This window comes from Poecilia reticulata, chromosome 4, assembly GCF_904066995.2.
Source record: "Poecilia reticulata chromosome 4, P_reticulata-male-v2, whole genome shotgun sequence".
In the NCBI taxonomy this organism is placed as follows: domain Eukaryota; kingdom Metazoa; phylum Chordata; class Actinopteri; order Cyprinodontiformes; family Poeciliidae; genus Poecilia; species Poecilia reticulata.
The window spans coordinates 17,762,777-17,786,435 of record NC_088833.1 but is presented as its reverse complement, the minus strand read 5'-3'; the positions used below and the strand labels follow the sequence as shown (position 1 = coordinate 17,786,435).

General features: G+C 39.2%; 1 protein-coding gene across 4 annotated transcripts in view; it reads right to left on the bottom strand.

The window, feature by feature from the left end:
• The window catches only part of osbpl9 (oxysterol binding protein-like 9), a 35,184-nt gene that overhangs the window by 5,080 nt on the left and 6,445 nt on the right, over positions 1–23,659 (bottom strand). The window contains exons 1-14 of one of the 4 annotated variants that reach the window (XM_017304472.2): positions 23,400–23,565; positions 16,856–16,932; positions 11,210–11,305; positions 10,651–10,698; positions 8,883–8,912; positions 8,725–8,775; positions 8,244–8,282; positions 4,005–4,095; positions 3,469–3,573; positions 1,848–2,007; positions 1,507–1,619; positions 637–755; positions 459–544; positions 186–366 (exon numbers count right to left, since the gene is read on the bottom strand). In XM_017304472.2, coding sequence (XP_017159961.1) covers positions 186–366; positions 459–544; positions 637–755; positions 1,507–1,619; positions 1,848–2,007; positions 3,469–3,573; positions 4,005–4,095; positions 8,244–8,282; positions 8,725–8,772 — 942 coding nt within the window. In that variant the 5' untranslated portion in view covers positions 8,773–8,775; positions 8,883–8,912; positions 10,651–10,698; ... (1 more) ...; positions 16,856–16,932; positions 23,400–23,565. Of the gene's footprint in view, positions 1–185; positions 367–458; positions 545–636; positions 756–1,506; positions 1,620–1,847; positions 2,008–3,468; positions 3,574–4,004; positions 4,096–8,243; positions 8,283–8,724; positions 8,776–8,882; positions 8,913–10,650; positions 10,699–11,209; positions 11,306–13,591; positions 14,382–16,855; positions 16,933–23,399; positions 23,566–23,659 lie in introns of those variants that run through there. The other 3 variants (XM_008407893.3, XM_008407896.3, XM_008407894.3) reach the window with 3 other exon arrangements.

Below are 23,659 nucleotides of genomic sequence, written 5' to 3'. Positions count from 1 at the left end.
CCAACAAAGCACAAGTCAGACAGAAGGAATATTAAACACTAACCTGCTACTTTGTGTCTGATTATTTCATAAAGTCCTAATAAGGACATTAAAGTTGCTGGATACAAGGAGATCAAATTTGAAAAAGTTTAAATATTTCTGCAAGGCCGTGTTAAAAGTCTAAAATAAAGTCAGGATTTTCTCACCGTGGGTGGAGAAGCTTCTTCTTTCTCATTTGGAAGATCCCAGTGGCAGAAGAAGATTTCACCCAGGATCGGGTTGTAAGGTTTTTTGGCCACTGAGTCGTTCCTGCCTGCATGGAAAGCGGACAGGTACCACTTCACCACCTGAACCATGCGTTCCCTGGGCTCCGGTTGGTCGGCGATACTAGTCACGCATGCAGAACAATAAGGTTAAAAGACCGTTACAAGTTCTGCATCACGGATCCTCTGCAGAAAGAGTCGTCACAGTATACGCACCTTATAAATAAATCAGGATGTGCAAAAAAGTCTGCATACATCTCCAACAAGGATCTCCTCTCTAAGATGAAAGTAGGCAGGACCACCTGGCACAGAGTGAAACAGGGACGAGATAAATTTGACATTTATATTACAGCACAAAACTTCAGGATGGAGCGGCAGAATATCGGGTGCTTACTTTGGTGAGGTCCATGCCTAAACGGACTTGTGAGAGCAGATGCATGATTACGCTCTTGTGCTCTTCCACAGACTCTCCCTCAGTGTCGTCATCATGGTCGTCATGGCTGTCAAACATGTCTGAGAACAGCAGCAGATCTCTCAGTTAACTGGAACATCAGTAATCTGCTTTTATCCTACTATTGGATGAGTTCAGCAAATCTCCTTGTATACAGTGCCTATAAAAAGTATTCACCTGAGTATGACTGTATCTCAAGTGATTGGTTAGTCAGTATTTCCTGGATGCAAAAGAACACCCCAACCAATCGGAGAAAATATTAAAAAGTCAGGAGATGGATACAATAAATTCCCCCAGAGTTCAGTTCATTCCATCATCAATTAGAAGGAATTTGAATAAATCTTCACAGATCATCAGTTCATTCTCACAAACTGAGTGACCATGCAAGAAGACTAGCGAGAGCTGATTAGAAGATGCATTGAGCTAAACATGGGGCAAATTGGGAATAAAAGCCTGGAAAGACTTTGAAATTCATGTTCTCAGGCACTCTCCATCTAATCTGATCTCGAGTCATTTTGCAAAAAGTAATCAGCAAAAACGTCAGCTAGAAGTCCAAAAGATGGCCGACATGTCAGAAGATACAGGCAGTCTATTGGGATATGTGTCTGCCACACTTCTGATTTTTATTAATAAAAAACGTAAAAGAAAAATTGATGATCATGTGTTTTTCCTGTTCTTTCATGTACTTTTGACATGTTGAAAACAACATTTGCTACAACCCTCCAGTACTTAACAGGAGCTTCAGCTATAAGCTTAATGAACATTTTGAATACATTTTTTTTAAATATCTTTTCACTACTGTCTGTCTGGTACCTGCATCGGTGGTGCCGTTCGACATGTTTGAGTTGAAGGATTCTGTGGTTGCGGGCCGTTTTAACGATGTTTCTTCGTTAGCAGGGGTGGAGGCAGCAGGAGGCCCTGAGGGACTGGGGGCAAGACGAGGAGACAGAGGAGAAAAAAAAAGAAGACAGAGGAATGAGGTGATTAAGCTGACACACAGAGGAGATCTTAGAGAAAGCTATTAATACTGAAGCTGGTGATGCAGCGGGACTTTTAAGGAGTCCAAGCAAAACTCCCCCACCTGAAATGACTATCCTGCTTTCAATGCACAAAATAAATCCAAAGTAGGTGGTGAAAGATGCAAAAACACTCACTCTGCGCAGTGTTTGGGTGAAGTGCTGCTCTGGTAATACTCGTCAGCATCGTAAAACTCATCCTCGCTGGAGGAGTAGGAGAAGTCTGGCACTGAGTGTGAGGGCAGGGGGATGTGTGCTGGAGAGGAGATGCCGCTGCTGGGGCCGGACGGGCCACTCCCTGATGGACCCCAAAAACACAAAAGCAGACATCAGAGTTGGTAGGACGGACGGCTCGGCTCCGTTTATGATGGATAAATCAACTGGAGGATGAGCTAGCAGAGCGCAGATGCATTAACATAGTGACTGCTGCCTCTGCAGAGCATAATAACTGCACAGTCAGGCATGGAGCGAGCATCCTTAATGCACAGCACAGCGTTTTAACACTGCTGCGTCAGCACAGGAGACACACAGGCTGCAAACTTTGCTTCTGGACGTGGCTCCTTTAATTTACCTAATGTTCACCACCGACGGCGCTCAACAATAAATAATAACCATTTTTCTCCTCGTGTGGTTTTCCTTCTCATTTTGTTTAACGATTTAATCACATTATACGAAAATAGTTTTGAAATAAACTCACTGCAGGATCCTCTAAGAAACAAACACTCTTCCAAAGAGTTGGAATACGTGGTTGTGCTTCTTTTACATCAATATCTTTAAAGTCAACATGTTTTAAAGCAACTTTTTCTTTTTGGGATAAAATGTTTTTTGTGACTTTTACTAAATATTACATCATTAAGGCGTCATTCATATATTGAAAATGTATAGTTTTATATTTAGAACAACATTTATGTACAGGCTTATGACACATCTGAAAATTAAAAAGTCTGAATGAGCTTTGATTATTTTTAATGTTCAAAGACGATATATACTCAGCAGATTTAGTAAAAAGCACATTCAATTTATTGATTAGTAGCACCAAAGAAGTAACCTGTAGGGAATGAAGCAATTTAAACATCAAAAAAAATATAAAAAAATAAAACATGATTAATTCACAGTTTGGTGGGATATAAACCAGAAGTTGACATCACTGTTTACGTTTCTTACATTACTGTCAAAACACCATTTTTAGAGAAATGTAACATTTTTAAAATTTTTAAACATCTCAAACAATCTCAAATAATTTCCTCAACCAATCAACACAGAGAAATATGTATTGTTATCACTATTTATTTTATGAATTATTTATTTATTTATTTTTTACAGTAAATGGCATTACATTCCAAATGATCCCAAAAAGAGTTGCATATTTTTTAGTTCAGCAGTTTAGGTCATCAGGATATAAAATAAGACGTGGCTCTCTCCTCTTTGTTTGATGGTCATAATGTTGTAAAACTAAAAGTTCAAGAATGGGTAATATAATTTTTTTATAAATTGTGTAAAGGCTAAATAAAAAAAATATTGAGGTTTAAAGCTAGTAATGGTGCTCATTTTTACAACCTGGGAGAGCAGAAGGTAGGAACATAAACTGCTTCTTGCTGCAGTTTTCATCCTGCTGGTCTCAACTTTGGACTAAAATAAAATCTGGAATTACTTTGAGCATTTTTGTTGTTTGCTACTGAGGTATACCATGCTAAAAACGAGTGTGGTTTTAGCATGTTGTGTGTCAAATTTGCTGCGAGAATAGGCAGTGAAAACCTACCTGTGCTGTTGGGAGTTGGGGTCTGCAGACTCCCCATCACTGTGACCACGGGACCAACAGGCAACGTGGAGGGTCGTTGGTCTGATTTACACACCTGAGAAGCGTCTGTTGCAGAAAAACAAAAAAGAAAGCAGACGAGTTTGAACAGACGCCCTAGAAGGAAGCCAGATGATATGCCAGATGAGAGACACTGCAGACGCAGATGAGAGACGCTGCAGACGCAGGCGCCAGCTGCGGTTTGGGGCTGCTGATATTTTGCGCTTTTTGTTTTCACAGCATTCTTAACCGTCAGGTCAAAGTCCTCCAGTTAAACTTTGTCACATCTCAGCATTTTGTACAATAAAACCAGGAACAAACTCAAGTTTCAAGAAAGTTTACATCTCACCAATTTTGCTGTAAAATAATAATAATAAAAAAAAAAACACGGATTTTGAGTGCAGCTTAGTTAAAAACTGAACAACAGGGGGGAGTATTATCACTTTTGATTTGATCATGCAATATAAACCATTTATCAGAGTGTGACAGTGTGCAAGTACCTGTAGGTAGTGTGGTCTGTGTTGGCATTGTGGTGTTGACTACAGGGTCCAGGGGGGGCTGGTAGATCCCATCCACTGGGTTAATGGTGCTCTGTGAAAATAAGGGAATAAAAACCAAGATCAGCAACACAAACACCTGCCTGACTGGTCAAAACACACCCACTGGAGTGACTGCACCTCAAAACACTGCCTGCTTATAGTTTAAAAACAATGCTCAACAACTTGGGCATTATTTTTACCACGTGTGTCTTAATATTGACTGGACAAAACATGTGAGCTGGTTATAGATCAGATTATTGGTAGACCAAAGCATTATCAAGAGTGCTGCACTGAAACGCCCCATCTAATCCGGAGAGATCGATTCCCTTTCACCCGATGTCCTGGAGAGAATGACGGGATTAACTACTGCAATCAATATGAAGCCAACCAGGCTGCATGCATGACAACATAGAAACCAGCAGGACAATAACGAGGATGCCTCCAGTTTAAAAAAAGAAGAAGAGATTTTACACTCCGTCTCATAATTTCCCCGTTGTAAAAATCAGTAACACGTTTCAGATCGTGCGGCCATGATGTCTAGAGGTTGGATGTATTGCAGGCAACTTTTACTGCAGTAGCATAATCTTCCAATGACAAATCTAACCAAATTAAAACTTTAGATTTAGAATAATTATTCTGAAATTATTACTTTAGTCTCCTATAACATTTCACAAGGATTGAGAATTCAAAGGGCAGGAGGGGGAACTTTGACCATTCCTTTGCCTAATATCTCTAGATCATCCTGAGTCATGAGTTCACTTTATGCTTTCCTTTCTTGAGCTCACGTCTTAGAGGATTCAGGTCTGGGGACTGAGATGATCATGAAAGGTGGATTTTGTGTCACTTCTGTGTTGATTCGGTCATATCTTGGATCATTACCATATAATGGCAGAATTCATCAGATTGGTATTTAAAGTGTCCTGGTATTCCAAAGATTTCATACAGCGATACACTAAGAGTTTCCAGGGCCTTTTAGAGGGAAACAGGCCCACAGCAACACGGATCCTTCACCTTACTTAATAGAAGGGGTGATGATTTTTTTTTCTTTGTAGCTGAAAAGCTCAAACTGAGTAATTTAAACAACTCCATTTAAAACTGAAGAAGCACTGGGCAAAATTCAAACGTTTACGTTTTCGATGGTGGAAGAGAAAATGCTTACTAATCCCAAATAACTGTTTGGCTCTTAAGGTGAGGCCAAGTTTTGGAGGTTTTATTTTGCACCATCCTCCTTACTGTGTGTGGTAATTATGGGTTCTGATCCAGTCTAGTGGCAAGTGACAATGAGACAAGGAACTCTACGCTTTGTCATATTTATACCACAGAGAAAACGTAATTGACTATTCATTAGAAACTCAAAATCAAGTTAAAAAAAAAAAAAAATATATATATATATATATATATATATATATATATATATAAATTAAGTAAAGATTTTTGTTGCATCCATTTTCTTCAGTAAGCAATCATCCTCAAATTAAAGGTTGGATTCGTCTAAAAGTTTCAATGCTAGATTTTGCTACTGTAATTTAGGGTCAATTAAGTTAAAGATGTTTTCCGCCTCTTCTACAGGAGTACCTATGCATAATACTTTGCAATATCTATTTAGTTTAACAGAGTTCCTGCATCCAATATCCTCACTGACTGGAACATGGCCAAATCCAAACAGGATCATATCGACCTATTGTTCAGCGACAGCTCAACCTCAGGGCTCTTGGTCACAAATAAAATGGACTTTTGTCATTACAGTCCGAGAGGTTACTGCTTTAACTTGACCTACAGCAATTTAAACAGCTTTTTCTTCAGTTGAAATTTACAGAAATAAATGTGGTGAGTCTGTACCGAGTTTGTCCTCAGATGAAGCTGAGGAGGAGAAAAATATAATGTGATGTCTCAATATTATATGCCTTTTTGTTTTTACATAAAAATAATTCAAACTCCCGGACCTCAAACTGTGATCAGAGCTTCACACATTTGAGTTCGTACTTCGTCCTCCACTCTGCACGCCTTTGAGAGAAAAAAAAAGTAAGTCAAGGGCTACTAATTATAGCCAAACAGAGAAATATTAGTTTGCCATGATGGGGGTGGTCAATCTTTGGCTCCGGCAAACGGGAGATAACTCAAAAGCAGATGGAGACGTGCAGTTCAAGTAGAGTTAGAGCTAAATAAACCATGACATAATTAATTTCTTTTTGATGCGAGTGTAATATCAGCGCAGCTAGCAGCTCTAGTTAAACCAGTTAAATGATGTTGATGGCTAAATACAATTTGCCGTTTCTCCTTTTAAAGAATCTCTTAAAATGATAGCATCTTTCCCACAGAGTAAGAACAACGTGGACCATCAAACATGCTGTTAGTGTTTCAAGCTGCAGTGAATGAATCATTTTCTCCACTTTATAAAAAACGCAGACAACGTGGCATATTTCTAGTGGTGAAAAAGCTGCAGACGAATCTCAGGCAGGAAGCTTAGGAAACATAAAACAGGCAGATCTAGGGGTAGACGGAGCTTAGGCTGTGCTATTTATACCACATAATACTTTACTTAATGACTATGGGATTATATCTGCCATAAGAGCAGACTCCCACAGTATGAGCAGTCCAGCCTCTGTGGGATTCACAAATCGGAGACGAGACTGGACGTTTTCTGTGCGTTAAACTATTATGCACAAACTGTTAGCGTTTTCCAAAGCATTCAAAGAGCTTTCAGATTGATTTTCTGCTTCCCCCTCACCTTCATGTCTCTTCAACTGGATGATTCTCCTTTTCTCTGCCCTCCCTTTTCCACGTTACTTCACCTCATACGATATGATACCCAACTAAGAATAGAGAAAAGTTTCCATTTCTTACAAAAGTATTATAGAAAGCGAACTGTGAGCCAGAGTGGAAAATATCCACTTTTCACAGTTCCCCATTGAAAGCATTGTGGTTGTAGTCTTTGAGGTCTGCTTTAACTGAGCAGTAAGCCACATAGACTACGTATGGTCAGGTAAGCAAGGTTTTTATTCACATCTAGCCGATAATTCAACATTATTTGTGACAGATTATACTTTTACTCCACCTTACTTCATCCTAACAGGAGGCTGGACATGAAGCTGAGCGTGTAGACTGAGAAATCAGTCTAAAAGCCTAAAGTGATTGCTTTGGAAAACTGATGAGAATAGTGGTAAGTAAACATGCCTGAGTCCTGGAATGGCCTAGAATGTGAACACGGTGCACCTGCAGAGCCTGCAAAGTGCTCTCTGGATGGCTTTACTGGCTATTAGTGCTCAGAAATTCAATAAGCAAGCAGTGTGAGCGGGCTCAATCAATGCTGGATGATGCTGGCTTTAATTTCAGGGTGAAGTGATGTGCTCGGATCAGGTATGATGACAAAAAAAAAAAAAAACATGCATGCATCACATTAACATACATTAACATACAGTGTTTTGTAAAGGGATCATAAAAATCAGGAACGTTTTCACATTCTGTCAAATTTAAGCCCCAAACTTCAATGTGTTTTTGTTGAGATTGTATATGATAGGACAGCACAAATGTAGCTCGTTATTGGGAAATTGAGGAAAAACTTCAACCGCGATAAATAAAATCCAGTGGCACCAGGTGCAAATCTTGTCAGATGATCAGCTGTAAAAACGTGCTACAAAACCCAACCTGGATCCCTATTGCTCCACTTTACAATTATGCAAATAATATACAAAACTCTACCAAGTCTTACACTTGGTTGAACACAGCTATATTTCCAAAATCAGAGTAAAGGGAGTAAAAAAAAAATCCAGGACCTGGTGTCAGTTTTTCATTTAAAATGTCAGTAACTTACATAAAAAAAGTTTGAGGATTTAATGTGACAAAAAGCAAAACGATTCAATGATTATGGAATTTTTTGTAATGCACAATATACTAGGCAAAAATACAAATGGAGTGTTACATGCATGCATTTTTTGTGCTGTGATGAAGGATAGTTCCCAACCATTGCTAAAAGGAGTTAAACTCAGATTAAAACAGGAAAGTTTTAATCAAGAAGATAGCAGTGGCAGACATGAGGGGAAAGAGCTTAAGGTAGAGCTTATGTCCAAATTAGATGGCATGCTCTAAAGATCTGATTTATCAGCTTCGCTAAAGGAGAGGGTAGATTATGTCAGAAAAGAAAGTCGGAAGTTTGGTCTGATTTCAATTGTTTTTCATGGACAGGAAAACGTTGAAACTTACTATAAGTCCGTTTGCGTGTTGTTGTTCGTTACTTTGGTCCTTAAAATTTTAAGAAAACAGCGTTAGACTGCTTTGGGTACAAAGGTTCAAGTCAAAAAGCATCCTGACTGAGAATCTTATCTTCAGTAAATTGCCGTTTGCAGTGATCGTTTTATCACATGTTTAAGCCCTTCATGTGATGTCCCATTATTCCAAGTTCCAAAAGTACAAGTCGTCACACCTATCGACCACATGAAACACCAGTAAACCCCCCACTTCCTTTCAGACAGCTGAAAGGAACATGTGATGAAACGAGCACTGGGCCACATCCTTTCGTCATCCACCGACCCAGATAGCAACTGTGAGCGGGGAACTACCTTACAGACCGGACACAGAGCATACACACCCGTGTGCTTTCACAAGAAAAATGATTACGGAAAAGACCACTGTCATGGCAACCCACAGAGAGAGAGGTGTTCAGACATGCAGTCAAGCGGTTTACCTTGGCAATTTGCAGCAGAACAATACAGTGCTTGATGGACTCTACCATACTCTGAAGGAGAGAGGGAAAAAAAAGGAATCCGTTAGAAAGGAACTGACTTCCAAACTTAACAGGAAGTTTGGAAATACAGGAAAGTAAATATGCACGAGTTAACTTACACAAGTAGTCTCCTTCAAATTTTCTATTTTCTAACAATACAAAAAAAAAGAAAGAAGAAAGCATACTGTTAGATTTACAAGGTTTCTAAAGAAGGATTTCAGATGCAACCTGAAACGGCAGCATCAGGCAGCATTTGGAGAAAAATCCCACGGTTAAATACGTCCAACAGCAGCCACTCTTTTGTTTGCTTCAGCAAGATAATTTTCAAGAAAAATAGATCTGACGTCACTTATTCACAGCTTTCAGATGGAAAATCGTGGTAAACCCTCAACAAAACCAAAAACACAATCTCATCATAAAGGTTCCTTCAAGAGAAATTCCTTAGAACAGTTCCCAACTTTAAACACCATTTCCCAGAACTCATAACATTTTAGGAAAAAGCATGTAATAAAAGAGGATAAACCCAAACAAAATGGCAGCCATTTGCCCTGAGATTTGTATGTTGTTTAGGTCAGAAAGCAAAACTTTAAAATTTTAGATCATGAAAGTGAAAATTTAAACAGACACCAAGCAGATATGGTCAAAAACTGCCTTAACAACAGTCACTGACTGTCACAATCATAATAGTTTATCATTTTGTGAAATACAAAAACCTGTGACCAACACTTCTCATTTGCTGCTTATTTTTATTTGTGGTATTGTCACCTCTGATATATTTGCAGCTCTTCTCTTTTTTTATTTAAAATAAAAGAAATATGTTCCTTCCCTCTTTGAATGAACTTGAAGTGAAAAAGATCGGACGTAGTTCTGCATTTCACAAATGTGCAAAACTTTATTGAGGCTAGAAGCCATCCCTTGTAAAGATGCATTACGATATCTTACTGCAGTAGCATCAATCTCACAATAAAAAATGTTTGAGCATATTTATTTAGTGAAAAAAAAGTGCAAAGAAACTTAATTTGTAATGCGCAACTTCTCGTTTCAAAATGTATGAATATGACGTGAAAAAGAGCAGCTCTTAAAACAGGAAAGTAATTCCAGTGACACAGATGTGTACTGATGTTTGAATGTATGGGAACGGTTACGAGAGAAAATCTGTTCCCTTAATTTTGCCTATGGCTACTGAAATAATTAGAAATTTATAACAATCACAGACGAGGCTGGATGAGAAACTAGTTTTAGTTTTATCTCAACACCACACATAGTGAAGACGACGTAACGGAGGCAACAAACATGTGAAGAGCTCATTGTTCGAGAACTACAGAAAATTTCTAGAATGAGATTTTTCCACTTCAAGAAAATATAAAACTTGTAAGGTCTATTTTTGTACATGTTTACCAGGATTTTCTGAGGAAACAAAAATCAGAAAGAAAGAAATAACTGTTTGCTTATCTCTATAAATACAGAGAAAAAAAAACTATTACAGAGCTTCAATATACATTATTCAATATGTCAAAGACTTTCATTTTTTTTTGCATCAAATGATGAAACATGTCAGATGATATGTCAACTGTATTTGACATGAAAAAGCTAATTAAACATTTACCTGCATGCTTGCAGTTTAAACACAGTGATCAGAGGTCTCCCAGGTAATCTTTCACCAAATAATATCTGGTTAAATTGTCAGTGCCAATGGGTCATAATACAACATTTTTTAAATTATTTTTTCTTTTTATCAAAGCTACCAAACAACCTGCAACAGAGCAGACCAGAGCTCATCTGCACAGGTGGCACAGGATCTAAATTGCATTTAATAATTTGTCAGGGGCCTATTGAAAGAGAAAACAGAAGAGCAGAGGTCTGAGACAGAGCACTGCTGGTACTCACTCTGCGCGATTCATCCTCTTTACAGTCCTTGATCTTCTCATCAAACAGCTGTTTGAGAACAAGAGATGAAAAGGTGGAAAAAGGGACAGATGAGATACGAGCAGAGATGTTTCCAGTCAACAGAGTATTCAGAAGGATCACAGAGTATCTGCAGCCTGCAGATGGCTTTAGATAACGTGGTGACTGACACAAATGAGCCGTGAAGTGTTTTTAGAAAGACAAAGGGTCTTAATAAAAACACTGAACAAGCGGAGGAGAGACTGTGCGGCTGCACTACTTTCTGCCTCGTCATCGTGTCACCACAACTCTGCTTTATAAAATCTCTTAAAAATGAGAACGAGTTCAGAAAGGGGATGAACAAATTACAGAATAAAGCCTCGCTTTACTTATGGAACAATGCGATCATTCAGGATACTTTAGATGGTCAAAGATATTCTGACTGGATCAAAAATCTATAAAATGGGACATATTGATTTCTCAGTCTGATGTATAAAGTTCAAGACAGATTGTCACATCTCTGCCAAAAATAAAACCTTCCAGCTCGGAAGCTCCATCCTACCTTCAACTGGTCGATTAGGATCTGTAGGTAGGCGTCAGCTTCCGCTAGCTTCTTGTCGAAGTCTTGCACACTCGGAACGAGTCCCGACTCAGCCTCCTGCAGAGAGGAAAACAAACAAAGCCAACCATTACTGCAATCTCTATTAGACTTGTGGTAAAAGCCCTGCTAGTTTTGCATATTCAAAGCAAAATGTGCAGCCAGGATCAATAACCAAGAGCTGTCCTTTCATGAGATAATGGCTCGACTCCATCGTCTCATGACTAGACAGCTTTTGTAAACAGGAGCAGAAAACAGTGGAAACATCAACAGTTCAGGGGAATCTTCCAGCAATGTACTGTACTACGTGAAATACAATACCAGGAGTATTGTCAAAAGGCGAGCCTGCGTGAATAACCAACATATGTGACAGCCCACATTTGTCAGGCTTCAACAAAACTTAAAACCAAGACAGACACAGCTGCAGAGCACAAATGGGCTGAGGTGCACTCAAATTTATTGTTTGTTAATTAGTTTCCCTTAATAGCCCCTAGCCTTCACGTATGCACGCACACAGAGAACATTTCATTACATAAGATCCATTAAAAGGCAATTACTGAACTACAGGCAAAACAAAGAGGACCGCACATGAGTTTCTATCCGTCCAAGCTCACCCAAGCACTGGGGACACAAAAAGGTCTGAAAGATGAAAGTACAGGGAAGAAGATCTGCTTGGCAAAAAGCTACAGAGTCCGAACGCCCGGATTTAGCAGCAGTGATAACAATAACCCCTGTACATCAGGCAACCCCAGTGATGACTAATAAGGCATGTGTCAGAGTAATTTACTGCAACAGCAGTCTGTTTGGTTTAAAAAAGAAAGAGCAGACAATTCTAGAGAAATGGTCTCAGAGTAAATGGGAATCAACTGAATCATAAATCCTCTTAGGAAGTCAAGCTCTTATCAAACCATTGAGAGAGCTGCCGTCGTCGCCTTGGGTTTGCTGCGTCGCATACTCCTGCTATCTCCTCTTCCTACAGTCTGGGATTTCATGGGAATGTGAAGAAAAGCCATTAAACTGGAGCAAAACATTAACATCTGTCCAGGTCTGAGAACTGCTTAGGTTTAAACTTGTTAGCTTTAAAGAGAGCAAAGTCTGTCCTGTAGCCCTGAAGCATGCAGTTAACACGACAATCTTCCTGAAAGGATCAAAGGTGCATGCTTTGCTAGTTCAGTTTGCCTACAAATTAAGAACCTGGGCCAAAATGACAGCAACAAGTTGCAAACCCTTCCAGTAATGCATGATGACTGAACTTGATACAAGCAACGCAGGGATCAATACATAACTGTGCAAAAACAACCTCAAGTGATCAAACAAGTGCAGACAGTGAACTAAAGTGACCGAGAATGAATTTCAAAATGGCGATTCTAAGTGTGATGGTATAAAATCTAAATAAAGTCACAAACACAACTTAAACTAATATAGATACTACATGGACAAATCTGTTGGCACCCCTGGCAAAGATGTGAGAAAAGGCTTGGAATTAACTCCTTTTACTTCAGGAGAATCGTGTCACACAACAAACTTAGAACATTTTTAATGTCAGCACACTTATTCATGTGGAAGAAAAAGAAAAGAAAAACCTCCAATGTAAAGAAATGCTTTCAACAAAAATTAGTACTGGCTGTAAATATTGTGCCTTGAAATCTATAGAACAACAAAACATACGTAGTTTTATAATTTTTTGTGTGTGTTGAATCTTTATAGAGTAACAACAACATAGTTCAATATAGTTTATTTTCTTTAGAAAGTTAAAATGTCTCTTTAGACTGGAAACGGTGCTGACCTAGGACGTAAACATAAAAAGGAACCTATTTAGGGCAGGAAGATGACACTTCTGAGGTTAAACACCATGGCAAACTAACATAGGCCACTATTATTATGCGGCAAACTAAATCTTTTGTTTTGTCAACATGCACGATGGCAGGCTGGGGGGGAGGGAAGTTGTATTTCACAAACAGAGCCGATAAATTCAGGAACAGAAAGTCAGCTGCAGGTGGTTGGTTTATAAACAGCCGCTGAACGGCCACGTCACTCCTTCGCTGTTCCAGAAATATTCCCAGACGTCTGCACCTCCGCTCCCACTCATTCCCACCGGCCAGACTCTTCATCTCTGTCCCACAGAGGGAATCTTTCAGAGCAAGAACACACACTTAGAATCATCCACCCAATCTGGCTGTAGAAAACAACACCGCCTTCAGAGCTCAATCCCCCCACCCCACCCCTCCTCACTATGTATTTATCTTTCCACACGGTGTGACCCACTTTAAAACGCTGCCGTCCCAGCGGCGCGCGGCAGATGATTGCGTTGTGTGTTGTTTTTGTTTGTGTGTGTGTTTTACTTACAGGGCGCCTCACTCCAATGAACATGCTGCATCAAAGCTTGTGCATCTCTCAGGCCATTTAGCCTGACAAGCCTTTTTCCCCTCCTCCTCCTCCTCCTCCGTTATAAGCTTTTTTTCCCCCCCACAGCGACAAACCGTGAGCTCTAGTGAAGTTAGCATTATGTTTCCGTCCTCCTCCCAGACACAGAAACAAAGACCCTCCGTCTCTTCGAGAGTGTGCAGTCAGTCTGGATACGATATACTCTTGAGCAGCAGGTATCAGCTGACTATTTGGAATGAGGCAGACAGAGTTGAGTTAATCCAAGACCCTCCCCTGCCAGGAAGGGCACACTTCCTCTCTCACAGGCAGAAGGAAAACCACACAGCACACAAGCACTAAGATAAACTCTGATTGGCTGCTGCAGCAGAGGCAGATGTGCTGTTGATCAAGCAACCAGATCTGGGATTGGTTAGCGATGCCCACATGATCCTACGACAGCAACTCACGTAAATGCACATACGTGTGTGTTTGTGGGTGTGCGGGTACGGTTAGCAAGCAAACACACGTAGCACATCGGAGAGTTTCGCTGTGAAGGGAGAGTAGCAGGCAGCGGAGGTAAACTAAAGGGCAAAAGACAAGGTTGATGGTAAGCATAAAAAAAAGAGAAATTGAGCTGGAGGAATTGAATATAGCCAGAGGATGGAGGGAGGGAAGACTCATGGAGGGTTTAAATTAAATGAGAACAGCTGAGAGGTAGCTTAAAAAAAAGCAGAAAGTAAAAGATGCAAGATAAAACACCAGCCTTTTTTTTAACAAAAAAAAAAAAAACAAACAAAAAAAAAACACAAGCGGAGACAAAACAAGGCAGGCGTAGGGTCAGATATAAACCGGACTCTTAAATAAACTAACAAAGAAAGATACTGTAGTGCTTAACATGAGATTAATAGATTTGTATATGATTTAATTTTTGCTTTTGTGGTTCTCCATACCTGCTTTGGTATAAATGGTCTGAAGCCTTTCATCCACTATTATTTTTAATTACTGTTAATTCATTAGGATTATTCATGTATTAATCATTGCACAGTGCTAGGAACAGTCTGGGACTTGTTATATTTATTTGTATTAATTTTTGCAGACAATTTAATGCTGTGACTATTTTACCAAACATAAGAAACAAAAGACTGACATCTCCATGATGTCAGTAACACAGAGTAGCATGCCTTAGTAGGTGTGTGTGTGTGTGTGTGCGTGCGTGCGCGCGCAAGTAAAATACTCGCTCTCTCTCTCTCTCTCTCTCTCTCTCTCTGACGAGAGAAAGAGAGAGCGAGTATTTTACTTGCTCTGACGAGAGAGAGAGATCGATCGATAGATAGATCTATCTATAGATCTATGTGTGAGATAGATAGATCTATCTATAGATCTATGTGTGAGATAGATAGATAGATAGATAGATAGATAGATAGATAGATAGATAGATAGATAGATAGATAGATAGATAGATAGATAGATAGATAGATAGATAGATAGATAGATAGATAGATAGATAGATAGATAGATAGATAGATAGATAGATAGATAGATAGATAGATAGATAGATAGATAGATAGATAGATAGATAGATAGATAGATAGATAGATAGATAGATAGATAGATAGATAGATAGATAGATAGATAGATAGATAGATAGATAGATAGATAGATAGATAGATAGATAGATAGATAGATAGATAGATAGATAGATAGATAGATAGATAGATAGATAGATAGATAGATAGATAGATAGATAGATAGATAGATAGATAGATAGATAGATAGATAGATAGATAATTTTTCCTCCGCAACACGCAAACTTCCCCATTCACTCAGTGCAATATAGTTCCACACGACATCGCTTAGGATTTGTTGCTGCGCGCTTGCGCAGTGTGTGTGTGTGTGTGTGTATTTTGCAGAGTAAGACCATGAGGAGAGAGCTCATTACTTTAAAAGTTTTGATGAATTACACAGTAAATTTGGCGATGCTTTATTTGTAATTTTGACCTGAAATATTCTCTTTTTTAATCCTCCTTTCATAATATCTATTTGCTATGACAATTTTCATGCTTGAATCTGCCATTTTGTGACAGATAAGGAAACATACATTAGTTCAAAATAATTTTATCTATGACAAAGGTTGCAGATTTACTTTTTTCTGTTTGTTAAGGTAGTAAAATGTTGATAGATAACATTTCCTCTTATTTTCACATTCATTTACACTATCTCATTGCATTTGCAAGTGGTTTGGCACCAAAAGGTAACATACATTAGTTCAAAATAATTCGTAACATCGTTCTGCTTCTCTCCCACTGTTTTGAAAGCATATTTAAAGACTAAAGACAACATCTGTGCAGCTATATTGGCTGCTTTTTCAGAATGATTAAGGAAAAAAGTTTGAAAAAAAAAATTCTCCAAGCAGTTTTAGAAACTCATACCGACACGTATGTCAATCTTTGCAGATTGTGTAACTGCAGTGTGTCACCAACATTGTATCTGCAGAACCTTGTGTATAGGAATGAGTCAATTTAGTTAGAATGGTTCAGGGTTAAAGTGACGAGGGTTAAAGTGACGAGAAATGAAATGCCTTTTTGCACATAATAGTTCCCAGCAAACCCAGCAGTGCTCCGATTCGCAACAAGTGTCACAATATAGAGGGCGAGACTGCTGGAAAATTGATCCTGCCTTGATCCAGTTGCAGGATCAAAGCAACCGGATCATGGAACCACCTGCTCCAAACAGGTTCATCCTTAAAGAGGAAAAGTTAATCAAAACTGTTAGGCATAGAAAATATATTGAGTTAAGGAATTAAAAACTGACTTTTTCATTGATTTTGGGACATTACATGAATGATCATTAGATATCTTGTCAAATTCACCACGAGTGATGCAGGATAAAGCCCTGCCAAGATAACCTTTTCCCCTTGATTCACATTTTAAACGCATTTTGTGGTAGTAAATGTTTATCACATTACAACCATAAATTGTATGTAGCCCAAAGTAAACATTTTTTTAAAAAATGAACAGACTGATATCTAGAACTCACATTTACGTTCATCCTCCAGCTTCATTTCCATCCTGGACTTTGTACCAGTATTGCCATACTTAAAAAGGTACAGCCTGTTTAGTTTGAAGAAAAACTGCACACACTAGTGCTGACAGGCAAGTGAACATCAAGGATCCCCACACCAATGTTGATTTTGCTCGTCAGCACGCACCCATACGCATACAAACAAGGTGGTTTGCTGCTACGTACCCGGAGCTGGAGGGTGTGACGTAGGATGGTTCCCTCTAAGGCGTGGATCCACTTCTCACGTTCGTCTGCATCTCGAGCTGAGGGGGAAAAGTGTACAGAAACACACCCTGTGAGCCATATCTTCCATAAAGACAAGATCAGAAGCTGTGTTTGAGTCAAAAACTAATGACACCAGGACACAACACTGAGATGATATGAACACTGGGGAACACTGAGATGAGCAGAAACTATAGCTGACATTTACAAGATCCGCTTTGCATTTTCTAGCTCTTAACTGCAGAAGAACGTCCAGTCCCAGCACAGACTCCTTATGGGGACAAAATCTATAAAAATACCAAATGTCAATTGTCATAATATACCAACCTGCAAATTACATAAATAAAACATGAGCTTCACTTTCTGAACCGAAATAAAGTAGTAAAAGTAACTTTTTGTTAAAGCAAAACGTTACTCTGGTGATGCATGTAAATGGCAGTAAATTGCACGGAAAGACCTAAAGTCAACCCAATATCCATGTTGATTTCTAACATATACCCTTTGTTTGCATGGAGAGGCTGCAGCCTCTGAGCAGAGACCAAACAGGCTACCAGTGACATTAAACAGGGATTGTGTGGAAGCTGTGGTACATGCAGGGCTCACTGCAAACCCTTCCTGGTTGCTTCGTGGCGTCCGTTTTGTCCACTTTTCATGCACGTCAATGTTCTGAGAACTTTTTATTAAAACGGGACATATCTCACATATATGTCTTTCATACATTAGTAAAACTGTACTGTACTTCCACGGCAGCTTTTATCAGGCTTTTCCACAAGCAGGAGGTTGACCAATATAATAAAACCTCAACTCGAAGAGCTGTAACCTGCCCCTAACACTGGCTGGATAACTGCGTACGGGTCACTTTTCACTCAAATGAAAGTAAGACTACAACAGATGAATGACTGTGCAAGCATGGAGGCTGAGCCATGCTATAGCTGAAAAGCTTTTAAAGACATTAAAAGGCAGCTGAGGCTCACTCCAATCCACTTAGACACTGCCTCAGTGGCCTCTCACTTTCCCCCTTTGCCAAACAGACTCACCAAAGAAGCAAATTAAGGAAGCTAACGTTGTTTAGCTGCTATTCATGGCAAAAACGAGACAGTGGCACCGCCATTCAAGAAAAACAAAGACCCAAGCTCCAGGAAATGATCTAGTCTGTGTTTTACATCCACTCCACAAATAACTTTGAGAGGTAGGTGTTTGCATTGATGCAGTAAGTAGCCAACTGCAACCACCTACATGTTTGCCGTCGCCAGAAACAGCAGCAACATGAGAAGCAACCTGAAGAGTTACTTATTCAAACAGACTACGGGTCATTTAAACATTTACTTGATGACAAGTCAAAGATTTATAACTTTGACCCAACTATCCAATAACCTGGTGAATGTCAGTCAACAGATGTAGGTTACAAACACTTAAAATCCCACAAAGATAAAAAAAGAAATTAAATGATGTGTGTTTTCATTCTTGTCATATAGTAGGACTTCCTTTGCAATAACATTCAGGTATTATATCAGCAGAAAAAAAAAATCTAAAATCACTAAGTTCAGTATTTTTGCCTCAGCAAGTCACCAGAGCTTAAAAGCAAAGTTTAAATTTGTAAGTATGTAAGGCGGTCTTAAGGCCCAGCTGCAGTAGTGCCATAACAGAGGACTGTGTGCAGAGTAAACCCAATTACTCTGGGCTCTGATGCCCCTCTGATAAAGACAAGTACAGTGAGGCTTTCAGAAGAACACAAAGAAGAGGGACTGTACAAAACATGAGAAGCTACTGTGTTTTCACTCACAGTTGCCTAAAAAAAATGACAGTACAATTGTGTCTAAATTATATAGAATGAATTAAAACAGAGCATATTGCAAAACTGCAGGAGAAATTAAGAATGCTCTATAAAACCTGAAAGCTGCAGCTAACTCAAGCTCTCATTCTCAGAGCTTAGCTTCAATATGCCCTTACTGAGAGTAGATCTCACTTCAATAAGCAGAATGAGGAACAGAGACTGCCCAGACACAGAAACACATCTTAGGGTAGGAGGGAGTTTAATGTCACTTGTCACATGATGCAACTCATCTCACCTTAAACTACCCAAACACTTTGGCATGATCTAGATGACGGACAGAGCATTACACCAAATTTACAAATTCAACACTTGAAGAAAAGACTGTTTACATCAAACAGATAAACCTCGTGGTGGTTTGACACACATCATGCAAAAAAAAAATAAAAAAAATACTGGTACTTTACATATTCACAGTTCAATGCTAGGATCATACATTTCTTACAGTAGCGGTTGCACCGATGTTTACTGGTGACATGAATTTGTGCTGCATTTCCCAGGTTAACAACAAGTTTCCAAAATGGATATTTACCTCAACAAAAGACTCCCGCTAAGCAGTATTTGCTTTTTCTTCAGCAGGAACATATGACGCGCCGTGAAGAAGACGATGCTAAACATCAATATGGTTGACTTTTTCTCCAAAGTTAAAATTTAGCCTTGTCAGTCTAAAATCGTTTAAAGCTCTACCTTGACAGCATCAGATTTTAAATCACTGATGTGCTTATAGCAGTATTTGGTTAAATATTGGAATAAGTTGATTAAATTAAAACTTAAAGGAGTTTTAAGCAGTTTTTGTTCTTAGGCAAAACCAAGTATACCATGGGTCTATTGTGGTACGTATGTGGTATAGAGAGGAGGAGCTCCTGCTGTTGTCGATATGGGGTTTATTTTCGGCTGGTGTTTAATATCTGTGAATGCTAAAAAGTTTCTCTGATATGGAGGTAATTATAAGTTGCGGGGTGTAAGTTCTGCAAAGGGCAATGTCATCCAAGACAAGCTCCAGCATTTACTGCTCTTACAAAACTCATCCAAACCGATCCATGAGTTAACGGCATCAGTAATGACTGACTTATTAGAAGAAAAAAAAAAAAGGCTTTAACTAAATGCAAATGGCTGAGGTTCTCATTATATTTGTTTTCCTTTTAAATGCTACACTGTTTTCCATGAAGCTCCTTAATCAAAACGAGCTCTGCGAGTCGTGCATCACGTTTCTTTTTCCTCCTTCCAGATCCGGACAAAATGTGACCCAGTTTCAAACCCTCTCTTCCTACTGGAGTTTGGACACATTTCAAACTGAACTGTGCAAATTATTCGCATTCCTTGAATCTTTCACATTACAGTTACAAACCTTAATCTATTTCACTGGAATCTCATAGAATACAACATATTCAGTTGTTGTTCCCAGTCAAGATAACCTAAAACCAATTGATAATCTGTAGCAAAACTTCATAAAATTGCTGTTCACAACTCAGTCCATCTAATCAGACAGAGTTTGAGCTTCTTTTTGTGTGTGTAAAAAACAGGAAAAGTAAAAAAATAATAATAAAGGACTGGAGAAAAATTTTCCATCTGTAGATGTGCTAAACTGGGAGAAACAAACCCAAATGGACTTCCTGATGCAGCTCAAGTGAAAAGTGACACCGTGTTGACGTAGAGGGGCTGAATATAAATTCAACCACACATTTGAGGATTTTATATGTAAGAGGTTTGAAAAATCATTAATCTTCTTATTATTATTTCATAATTATGCGTTGTTGTAATCTGACAAAATGTGAGCGTTCAAAGTGTATGAGTACATCTGACAGAAACATTAAGTCGCTTGGGGAACTAAAAGCACTACTGAAAGACTGAAGAGTTTTTGTCAGTTGCTTTATCCTACTCTTATCATTTTATGCTTTTAAACTAAGTTGTATGTCGCAGGATGAATGAAATGCTGACACTTGTAAACAGTGCTTTTATCTTGCAAGGTCCCTCTTGAAAAAGAGATTGGAGATCTCTGAGGTTTTTATCTGGTTAAAATAAAGACCGTATGCAGATGCATACTGGACAGAGTACGAGAAAACTGAAAAGAGTGAATCAAGTACAGGCAAAAGACATGGCGGAGTTCTCAGCTTGGTCTGATGCTCTGGACATGATGACGGGAAGTGACAAGAGATGGTCAGGTACAACAGAAAAGGCGAAGTGAGCAAAGTGCAAAGAGGAAAGAGGCCTTTCAGGCATCTATGATGCACTGCTGGGGGAGCGGCCCTGATGAATTATGGATGTTCCTCTAAATAGCGAAAGAACCGGCCAGCAGAGTGGCCTACAGGTTTTTCTAAAACATATTTCACCTTGCGAGAGACTGCAGCTTACATTGCACACATGTGATAAAATAAATCTCAACACTTAAAAGCTACAGTTACAATGAGTTGAACAGCAGCATGTGAAAAAAAAATTCTGTTATAGGTCTGGATTCTTTCTAAACCATCTTCCTCATTCTCTCTGCAGTGCTGCTGTCCTCCTCCTCACACAGTCAATACCTAAAACACCTTACCCACGCACCGGCCCAAACATAATAGCATAGAGGAATATATATATATATATATATATACACACACACCCAGACTGAGCTTCCATCCTAAGAGACTGACTGCATAACATGAGATGACTGAGACTCCTTTACAGGGAAATCTGCTCCTGCTCAACATCCTGTGCACTGCTTCATGTCCATACAAACTAGAATCTCATGTTCTACGTTCATTAAGAGCTACTTTCGATGCTCATCTTCCAATGTCCATGGGCCAGACCATCATCAGTAGGGCTGACATTTACAACGGTGGCATTACGTTGTTGTTTTTCAGACAAAATGATGAACAGAATGACATAGGATATACTGTTTACAAAGTTGATGCAGTCATGAAATGAGATCGCTTGAGTGCTTAGACTCTGATAGTGGTAATATTGCACCAACTTATCAGTCAGTGACAGAAATCGGTAAATTTTCCCTTTATCAGCTCTGACTGTTAGACGGCAGGTCAAATACTGAATGTCTGAATTTTTATTTTATTAAATGCGTCCAAATGCTGGATATGTCGGCATTTTTTGTCTATGAATACATTAACAATCAGCATGTTTTATGCATAGAAGGAAAAAAATATCAGATAAAGTTCAGAGTCATATGCTTTGATCCATGAACTTGGAAAATCTTGTACTCCGTTCAGTTTCTGTTGGATTCAAAACTACTTTGCCTCAGAAAACAGCTTAGAAAACATCCATGTTGAGAGTGAAAGGCATGTCATCTTTCTTTTTTAGGCTGTTATGGTTTTATTTTTAACATTTAAAGGTTGAATTAAAATCTTTACACAGATTGGATAGGATATGTTGCAGTCTTTTGTATGGATACTGTAATCAGAGAAGCTAAACTCCAGGGCTTTTTTTATTGAAATATCTGCTAACACAGAGTCCAGTTGTCACATTTGTTTTGCTTTTAAAAAGCTGCTGCTTATAACTTTGTTTTAGTTGGGGGTTTAAGTTAAACGTTGATAAAAAAAAAAAGGCTTTCCACCTTTCAAGAAAATGTCCTAATAGCAGAATTGTCTATGAATAAGGTAAATGCTCCTTATTATTTGCTAAAGTGAAGATACACCAAGAGTATCCATGAGACTTTAGAACATATTGAGATGTAAGATCTATTTTAGTGAAACAATTATATAAACAGATGATCGTTACGTTTTTAAAGGGCTTCCAGGAACTTTTTTTTAGCGATCAGCACCATTAGCGCATCAGAATTTTGGATAATGAATCCCCGACAGTCTGCCATCATTTCAAACTCTATTGCCAATGCTCAATCGAGCTTATAAGCTTAAAAGAATAAAACTACAATTTTATTCAGTTATCGAATCAGAAATCAGCATCAGGCAGTTGAAGACCAGCTTAATGCATTACTGAAGTAGTGCCTCGTTATAAAACAACTGCTGTACGTTCATTGTGATCTGAGCACCAAACTAAAACAAGACCATATTGAGAATGATGAGGCAAATTTTCAAAACTAAACAACATTCGCTTAAATTACACAGAACCGCATCTCAGGCTGACTATAGCACAAACAAGAAAGACACTTCTAGAATCACAATATTTGTGCTACTTCCACTTTAAGATGAATCCCCAAGTCTCATAATATGCATGCAATTTGCAAGAACATTGTTTAGCACAGCTAACAGGCGTCAGTAATCCAAGTTATCCTGTAATAAATTAACCCGGTCTGTTTCTGTCTGCCTTCACAACCAACTTAAACAGCCTACTTCGCTGCGCTCTAAATCGTCCTTCAGCCTCGGCCACAGACCAAAACACTCGAGAGCAACAGAACACTGCGCTCCACCCTGACTAACCATCCCAGAAGACAAACAAACAAAACGCTTCCTCCTCCTCACTGTCCTCGTCCCCCGCCGCTGGCATGCATTCAGACCATGAGACGTGCACGCTTTCCTTCTTACCCTTGCGTTTGTAGAACCACAGCATACAGCTTCGGAACACAGACATGGGACAGGGCATGGAGGAGGTGAGGGAGACGGGGGCCCATGGACCCTCGGGACGGAAGTGAAAACAGGGTGCTGGGTGTGAAGGTGATGGCAAAATGTATACAGATGGACAAATGGAAGGGCAGTGATGAAGGAAACTAAGAGGAACTTAGTTAAAGACCTGACGAAGCGTTTAGGGTTTGAAACGCAAAAAAGAAAACAGAGTGTCTGCAGTGTGCTGGACTGGACAGCCTAAAAGAAAAAAGACAAAAAAGAAGGGAAAGATTGACAGAACAGCAGGCGCTGGTTCCTTTCCTTTGGGTGAATGGTTGTTCAAAAGTGAGCAGCAGTGGTGCAGAAAACAGTGAGCAGCAGCATCAGCAGCAGCCAGGAGAGACCTGAGCTCAGCTCCAGGCTCAGCACTATTCCCTCATTATTCCC